Source organism: Monoraphidium neglectum (genome assembly GCF_000611645.1).
Source record: "Monoraphidium neglectum strain SAG 48.87 unplaced genomic scaffold scaffold01898, whole genome shotgun sequence".
Lineage (NCBI taxonomy): Eukaryota > Viridiplantae > Chlorophyta > Chlorophyceae > Sphaeropleales > Selenastraceae > Monoraphidium > Monoraphidium neglectum.
The window spans coordinates 1-8,315 of record NW_014011730.1 but is presented as its reverse complement, the minus strand read 5'-3'; the positions used below and the strand labels follow the sequence as shown (position 1 = coordinate 8,315).

General features: G+C 66.0%; 1 protein-coding gene across 1 annotated transcript; it reads right to left on the bottom strand.

The window, feature by feature from the left end:
- Positions 1–286: 286 nt before the first annotated feature.
- Positions 287–8,279, bottom strand: MNEG_9328 (hypothetical protein; the record flags this gene model as incomplete). The annotated part of the gene is made up of 19 exons (XM_014042200.1): positions 287–500; positions 724–870; positions 1,172–1,370; positions 1,733–1,781; positions 2,049–2,240; positions 2,570–2,638; positions 2,992–3,120; positions 3,401–3,558; positions 3,737–3,825; positions 4,081–4,142; positions 4,393–4,497; positions 4,871–5,015; positions 5,314–5,454; positions 5,808–6,050; positions 6,257–6,410; positions 6,735–6,934; positions 7,140–7,310; positions 7,562–7,804; positions 8,134–8,279. The coding sequence occupies 19 exons, from the start codon at positions 8,277–8,279 to the stop codon at positions 287–289; spliced, it is 2,856 nt and encodes a 951-aa protein (XP_013897654.1).
- Positions 8,280–8,315: the final 36 nt, after the last annotated feature.

Genomic DNA, 8,315 nt, shown 5'->3' with positions numbered 1-8,315 from the left:
TGTGGCTTGGCCGGGCCCCGTTTGTCAGGGCTAAGCGAGCGGTTGGCGTCTCAGCCGGCCGCATGCATATCATTCACATAGAACAGCACACATATGTATCATGAAGGATCCGCGCAGATGAATGGCCGCAACAAGATGCTGTTTTTCGCGCGCGGCCGCCGCTGCCAGTCTGGTGCCCCGAGGGGCCTGCCACCGCGTGCGCAGGCCTGCACGCACCATCTGGGGCCACCTCCTTTCAAATTCCCAAATTCCTTGGCAGGGGGCGACAGCATCAAAGCCCTTTGCCTCACGGCAGGCTCCATGAAAGCCCGCCGACGCTGAATGAAGCCGACCCGCCCGCGGCGAGGGGCACCTTGAGAGTCGGCGCGTCGGCGCCGACCGCCTCGAAGGTGCCCTGGTCGGCGGTCGTGCCCGGCGGCGTGGTCAGCGGAGCGGTGCAGGCGCCGCCGCCGCTGGAGACGGTGACAGTCTTCACCTTCTTGTCCGGGGTAACCTCCAGCCTGGTCAAAGGCGGGAAGGGGGCGATTGCGTTGCAGGGTGGGCTATGCAGGACAAGGGGCAGTAGGGGTGTCTGGAAGAGAGGTGGAAGAGGAGGAAGTGGGCTACGCCGACTGCCCGCAGAGCCCAGGCCATTGCGCGACGCTCCGCGCCAGAGGCCCCACAGCCTCTCCAGCCTCGCCGGCCCTCATCAGCTCGCTGAGTCAGAGAGGCGGGAGAGCACACCTGTATGAGAGCTTGCACGCGTCGCGCGCCTCGCGCTCCTTGAAGATGGCGTAGAGGTCGTCGAGCTTCTTTGACTGCACAGGCCAGTTGACCACCGAGTGGAACTCTGTGAGCACGGCCTTGAGCCAGCGCGACACCAGGCTCTGCCTGCAGGCGGCGACGGGGGCGGGGGGTTTGCCGGAGGCGGGAGTGCAGGTGAGAGTTGGGCGTGCGGTATGGATGTGAGCGCAGGAGGGGGGGTGTCAACATGTGCAGGGAGCAATTGGGGTGCGCTGGACGCTGTTTGGGCAGCAGGCGCTCGGGGGCAGGGCGGTTGGCGGCACGACTCAGACTCTGCGTTCCAACCTCACACACACACACACACACACACGCATGCACGCACGCGCACACACACACGCACACACACACAATATACACACACTCACGTGCACACACAACCTTCACCCACCCCGTGGAGTCAACCACCATGTTGGCCTGGTGCATCATGTAGGGGTCGTGCCGCATCGCCAGCAGCCCCTCCCTCACGACGCGCACTGCCTCGCGCTTCACAATGTCGTCGATGGTGGAGTAGGCGCCGTAATAGCTCTGGTACAGCGTGTTGTAGACGCTCTCGATGTGTGCCGCGGTGGAGCAGTTGAAGTAGATTTCTGTTGGGGGCAGGTGGGGGTTGGGGGGCAGAGGGGATGCGGCATGGATTTGCGTAACGAAACTTGCAGTGGTGATGAGGAGGTGCGATTCGCGGGCAGTCGGGGGGCCGCATGGCGCGTGATGACGTGGATGCGACCGCGTATTACTGTAGACCCGAAAACCGGGCATTTGTCGCTGCGCCGGCAGACGCCGTTGGGACGGGCTTGGAGGAGCAAAGGACAAGGGTGCACGCCGGCGCACAAGAGGCTCGGTTTGTGTGTGCCAGGCCGAGATCTCAACACACCTCAGCACAGGCGTGCCGGGAGGCTGGGTGAATAACAAGAACGACGCGCCGGGGGGAGGGGAGAGAGGGGGCGCTCACCAGTGGCAAAGCGGGGCAGGAAGGCGAAACCATCGTACCCATTCTTCTCCTGCGCGCGCAGAAACAAGTGGTAGGCGTCAGGTTTGCAGGCGCGCAGGGCATTTGGTGGGGGTGGGGGCAGGGGATGGGGAGAGGGCACTGCAGCGCGAGATTCGGAGGACGATTGCACGGCGCGGCCACAACAGCAAGCAAGCAAGCAATCGTGTGCGCACGAGCGTGGTCTTTTTCGCGGTGCAGGCAGACCCCTCCAATTGGGTATGCCATTGCTTCCCAGGGAACTTCAGCCCGGACCTCGCGCCGTGAACTTCCCGCTCACCACATTGGAATAGAGCATCTGGTAAGGGTTGGCCAGGTTCCTGAGGTGCGCCCACGTGTTGTCGCCCGTGGTGCACTCGATGCCCTGGGACTTGAGGCCTGACAGCGCGTCACCATTGACGAGGCCGCTGATCTGCGGCGTCACCATACACTTGCTGCTGAAGGTGGGCTTGCTGGCCAGGTTGAGGTGCGCCTGGGGGTTGATGGTTCCGAGGTTGGGGGTTGGTGAAGGCTGCAAAGTTCGAGGGCTTGAGGTATCTGGGGGTCTGATCAGGGTGTTCTAGGTTGAGGGGTCTGAGGCGTTGCACGTGTCAAGGGCCGCCTGCGGTCTGGTGAGGAGCCAGCCTCGGCTCCCAAGCGGCTCCAAACGCACGCTGGGCAGCTCCAGCCTCCGCAGCACGTCGCTTGAGCATGCCGTGCAGCGTGTGGGGCCCAGTGCATTGATTGATGTGTTGGGCTTCAACAGCTCCGCGGCGCCACGCCACTGAGCAGGCGTGGCGCGGCGCAAGGGCAGGCACCCACCGAGGAGGCTATGAGGTTTCCGAGGCGGACTTGCTGCGCCGCGTCGTACACGGTGGCGTTGTCGAGGTTCTGCAGAGGAGTAGGGGCGGCATATCGCAGGTTCTCAGGTCAGAGGGCGAGCCGCTCTGTTATAGGTAGTTGCAAGGCGTGCCGAGGGCAGTGCCGCCGCGGCCGAGGGCACTTCGGGTCAGGACCCGCAGCGAGCGCCTGCCGCGCCATGGGGGCCGCCGTGGCTGCTGCAGAGGCCGCGCACCGGCACCCACGGGGCACCGGCCTTGCGCGACACCTCGAACCCAATCCCGCACGTGCGAGAGGGGGATCAAGCCCGACCGTCATGGCGCGCCCCAGGCGTCGCTGCGCGCGAGCACGCCCCGTGCGTGAGCAGCCGAAGCCAGCCACCAGGACTGGCAACAAGTGCCTACCTCGTGGGTGAAGGTGTGGTGGGACCAGAAGAACTTGTTGGTGATGCCTGAGCCATCCACATCAGCCATGATGGCAACGGCGCGCGGGTCACCGCTGAGGATCGCCTTGGGCCAGCCGTTTGGGAGGCTCTGCGGTTGAGGAGTTGGGGGTCATTCAAACGAGAGAGAGTGTGTGTGTATGTGTGCGCAAGTGTGTTGTGTGTGCGTCCGTTTTTGTCAGGGAGAGAGAGTGTGTGTGTGTGTGTGTGTGTGTGTGTGTGTGTGTGTGTGTGTGTGAGTGTGCGTACCGCTAAATTGGCTCAAAGTGGTGCATGTGCGCGCATGCGGGGCAAAAGGGTGCCGTTAGGGTCCTCACGGCACGACAAGGCGATGCCAAAAAGGCAGGACAGGGCGGCGCAGGGGCGCCCACCGTGAGGGGCGGCACTCGGTCGGCGCCGGTGCCCAGAGGTTTCGGCCTGTCCTTTGTGCAAGTGCGGCAGTACTCGGGGGCGGAGGCCGGGCAGTTCTGCCAGCCGACGGCCCAGCAGTTGCAGCCCAGCTGCGAGTACATGTCGTTGTCCGCGCAGCCTGCGGCGGCGGCGGCAGCGGGAAGTTTGACGGGGGAGGGCAAGTGAGCTTGAGTGAACGGAGTTGGGGAGGGAGGGGGGACGAGGAGGAGGGCCTCCATCGGGCGCCCGGGGGTGCTGCATTCTGTCAATAGGCCAGCACGCGGCGTCCGAGGCGGCTGCGCTGGCGCGTCGCGCACCGCCGTCCGGGACCGTGAGGTAGCCCGAGTTGACGCCGTTGTTGTAGGCCGTCTCCAGTACGCCGTTCCCGTTGTACGGCAGGTCAAGCCTGCCCGGCGGGCGGGGCAGGGAGCAGGGAGGGAGAGAGGGGGGGGTTGGTGATCCGGGACCTTAAACAGATTGACCCCCACCCGCTTGATAAGAGGAGGCGCTCGCAAGGCGCGCTCTCGCAGCGCCGCTGAAAACGATACAGCCGCCTGGCGCCCGTGCGCATAGGTAGCGGCCGCCGGCGCAGCCCGGCGCCGCTGCGTCGCGGCCGCGACCGCGGCGGCGCCTGGTCCAGGGCGCGCGCTCTCAGGCGCACCTGATGTCAGTGCCGGGCGGCGTGTTGGGCCACGACTTCACAGTGACCTCCTGGAAGGCGATCTGGGCACAGCCGTTCGTTTCGGGGGGTGGGGGGCGCGAGGCAAGGCAAGGCAAGGGCGACTGTGAGGTCCTGAAAATGCAACTGCGGGGTCCATTGCGGCGGGGGCGCCGCATTCGGCCCCCCTCTTCCAGGATCAAGCGTGTCCGCCACCCTCCCCCGCGCCGCCGCCTCCACCCCAGTCTTCCCTGCGAAACTGCCGCGTACCCCGTCTGCCCCGAACCTGACCCCCAAACCCCTCAAACCCCCCACCTGAGACCTCATGTCAGCGACGCTGGCCTGGTACGACTCAGACACAGTGCCGTCGGGCTTCAGGGGGCACGACGTGCACGCGGTGGACAGGAAGAAGTCGTCCATCTGGGGGTGGAGGGGAAAATGGGTGAGCGCGCCACACGCTTCAGCAACAGGGCGAACGGCAGAGACAAAGAGCACAGGGCGAAGGGGAGCAAGGGGGCCTTGTGGGCGATGCACCATGCATGAGAGGGCGTCGGCCCGCTGAGCATCGGGCGCGGGACGGAACGCACGGGCGACCGCCGCGGGCGGCAGGCCGTCGGACCGGACGCGCACGTCTGGGCGCCCCGCATGCGAGATTGCCGGCGGTGCACTACCCTCGGCTTCGCTCGCATCCAAGCCTTGCAGGGCGCAGCCCTTGCTGCCATGAAAGCGACACATGTGCACAGACACAGTTCACACAAACACACAACAACACCAACATCACGGAACCCCTCACCTGCACAGTCAGCAGGGAGCGCCGCTGCCCCGGGATGATGTTCTGATTCATCCAGGCCACCACCACGTGACTAATCAGGGAGCAGGCCGTTGACCAGGTGGCGCAGTCAAACACAAACGCCATCGACTCGCGGCCGTCACCATACCTAATGCAGTTGAAGAGCGTTGAGGGGGGGGTACAGGTGGATGAGTTGGGGGGCACAAGTGGGCTGCCGAGGGCGGCTGGCGGGTCAGGGCCAGCTTGGACGAGGCTGCTGGGGCTGTTGTGGCGTCAGCAGCCATTATAAAACCAAGACTGGAGGCTGATCGCGAGAATGCTGCGCTCTCATCACGGCAGCGGGGCATCTGCGTTATCATGTACTGCACATTTGCCTGTGGAGCAGAGCAAACGCATGCGAGTGGGCGGCCGGGACTCGGGCTGCCGTGGGCCTGCCGGCCGCTCACTTGACGAGGGTGCCAACGACGCCCTCTGGGACCTCCAGGATCGACGTGGCCGTGCAGGCGGGCACGATGCCGGTGTCGCTGAAATCGGAGGCCCACATGCCGCAGGTGGGGAGGGGGCCGTTGGTCTTGAGGCCCGGGCACCTGCGGGGGATTATGGTGGGGGTTGAGGTGCGGGTGGGGAGGTGGGACGGGGCGTGCCGGCTAGGGGGCAGACGGGGGGGCCGGTCAGCGGCGGCGAAGGCAACGGGCGCGTGATTTGCAAATGAGAGGTATTGCCTGCCTGCAAAGGACGGCGGCGGCGAGGCGGGGCTGCGGCGGTGCCGGAGAGGGGGCCCCTTGTTCGCGCCGCACCCAAAGCCGCTACGGGCCCAAAGCGCCCGCCGCGCCCAAAAGAGCCCCTGCCCCGACCGCCCGGCCACCAGTCCCCGGACGCTTCCCGATGTCGTGCGCTGCGCCCCCGCGCCCGCACAGCGGCGGCAGGGGCGGCCACGCACCTGTAGAGCCCCGCCGTGCTCAGCTGGGCGCCCGCGCGCACGCCAGAGATGCCAAACGGCGCCGCCGCCGTGAACGTCATCGTCCCGGCGTTGGCCGAGCAGCCCGAGAAGTTGGGCTCCCAACCGACGTTGGAGGGCCAGGCGGCAAACTTCACGCTGCGAGCTCCCGTTTTCTTCTGGTAGTCCCAGACGATGGCCACCTCGGCCTTAGTCAAGTGACCCAGGGCCTCGAGGTTGGGGTACCTGGCGGTTGGGGCAGGGGGGACGGCAGGTGGGCGGGTGGTGATTAGCAGGCCGGCAATCGGACAGAGCGGGCTCGACAGTCGCGCTTGTTTCATTCGACCAACAGATGGGGCAGCCGCCGCGTTTGTGCCGCGGCGAGGGTGCGACGGCGGCGAAAACCATACATGCAGGAACATGGGAACAGGAAAGGGGTTGGCCGGCCTCACATGATGTAGCTGCTGTATTTGCCGCTGCCGTCCGCGTTCCAGAGCAGCCACTGCAGGTCCAGCCGCGGCGACGCGTCCTTGTCGAAGCGGTAGAGGTCGTAGGGGGTGCCGTAGGCTCGGAGGGTGCGTTCCAGGAAGTCAGTAGCAGTGAAGCCTGGGGGGGCCGGGGCAGCATGTCGTTGGGCGGCGGTCGATGCGCGTGTGTTTGTGTATGGGGGGGAGGGAGAGGTATAGTCTCGCAAAATCAAAGACTGTTGATACCACTCAGGAGGGAGGGCAAGGGGGGGTGACTAAGCAGCAGCCGGACGCCGTGCTTAGGGGGGAGGCGAGCGGCCGCTGCTGCTGCTGCCGCTGCTCCAGCTGCTGCCGCTGCTCCTGCTGCTGCCGCTGCTCCTGCTGCTGCCGCTGCCAATGATGAACGGTAATAATGCCGCTGCCAATGATGAACGGTAATAATGCAACCACCACAGCACCGCACCTGGCACGGTCAGCACGAGAACGCGGTGGTCCATCACCACGTTCTTCGCCGGCGGCTTTACGGGCACCGTGGACGCGTCGACGGTCACATTGGGCGCGTTGCGCATCCAGTCGGCCGCGACGTGCGCGAGCGTGAGGCAGGTCGGGCTCCACGCGGCGCAGTCGTGCACGAAACCCATCGTCTCGCGGCCGTCGTCGTACCTGTGTCACAGCGATCGGGGCGTTGGGGGGTCGGCGGTTGAGGTGCGGTGCGTTCGACTAGGGTGACAAGAGCCGGCGGCACGCACATGCCAAGGCCTTCAAGGGTTCACACTTACAAGGCAGGTCGTGCAAATCCTGCTGTTTCACCCTTTGTGCCCATCTCTACGTTTGCCCCCGCCCGCGTCCTCGGACGCGCGAAGCTCACGCGACGGTGACCCCGGTGATGCTCGGCACGGCGAACGCGGTGCCGAGGGTCGGGTCGGCGTTCAGGGTGACCATGGGCGTGGGCTTGCAGCCCGGAGCGATGCCGGTGAGGGCAAAGTCGTTGGCCCAGATGGCGCAGGTGGTCAGGGGCTGGGCGGCGTCGCCGGGGGTCCTGGGGGAGGGGAGGTGCGTGCGGGTGTGTGGGTGTGTGGGTGTGTGTGTGAGAGAGAGAGAGAGAGTGTGTGTGTTTGTGGGCGGGGTGAGTGGGTGTGTGCGTGCTTGTGGAGCGGGATGAAGCATGCAAGACAGAACGAGTCGGCTGCCAGAAGGCGCAAAAAAAGAGGCAGCACAACGCTGCGGCCACGGGCTCGAAACAGGTGGCAAAGCAGATGAAGCGTGCGCGCACGCGTTCCGGCCTCTCACCTCCAGAGCCCCTTGGCGGTCAGCGCCGCGGTGACTGGAACATCGGACGTGCCAAGGGGCGCAACGGGCGTAAACTGCATGCCCAGCTCCTGGCTGCCAGACGCGTCGAATTTGGGGTAGAACCCCAGGGTGGTGACCCAGACGCCAAACTTGGCGCTGCGGACGCCTGTCTTGGCTTGGTAGTCCCAGATCGTGAGAACCTCGGCCTTAGTCAGGTCGCCGATGGCCTCGAGGTTGGGGTACCTTTGGCGCAAGGGGGGGCGCCAGGGTTGGGCGGTGATGCAGAGGGGTTGGGTGCGGGAAACTGGGTGGTGTAGCGGATGGGATGCACCGTCCAGAAGAGGGCGAGCCAAGAGCACACGGGCGCCGCCGATGGACGGCCGCGCTGCGCAGCCCCCCCCCCTCCCTGCTTTCGTGGGAAAGGTCCCCCGCTCCATCGCCGCCATCCCCCAACCGCTTGCAGACGCACCGCCGCCCGCGTCAGACGCGGCGCCGCCGGCTCGCAGGAGCGGCACACGTGTTCGTGTCTGCTCGCGCGCCCCGCAGGCACCCGGCTCGCACGCGCTGCTCACATGTAATAGCCGCGGTACTTGCCAGAGCCGTCGGCGTTCCAAAAGACGGACTTGAGGTCGAGGCGCGGCGATGCCGCCGAGTCGAACACCACGACATCGAATATGATCCCGTCCTGGGTCAGGGTCTGCTCCAGGAACGAGATCATGCGCCATGCTGGTGGGTCGAGGGGTTTGTGTGTGGG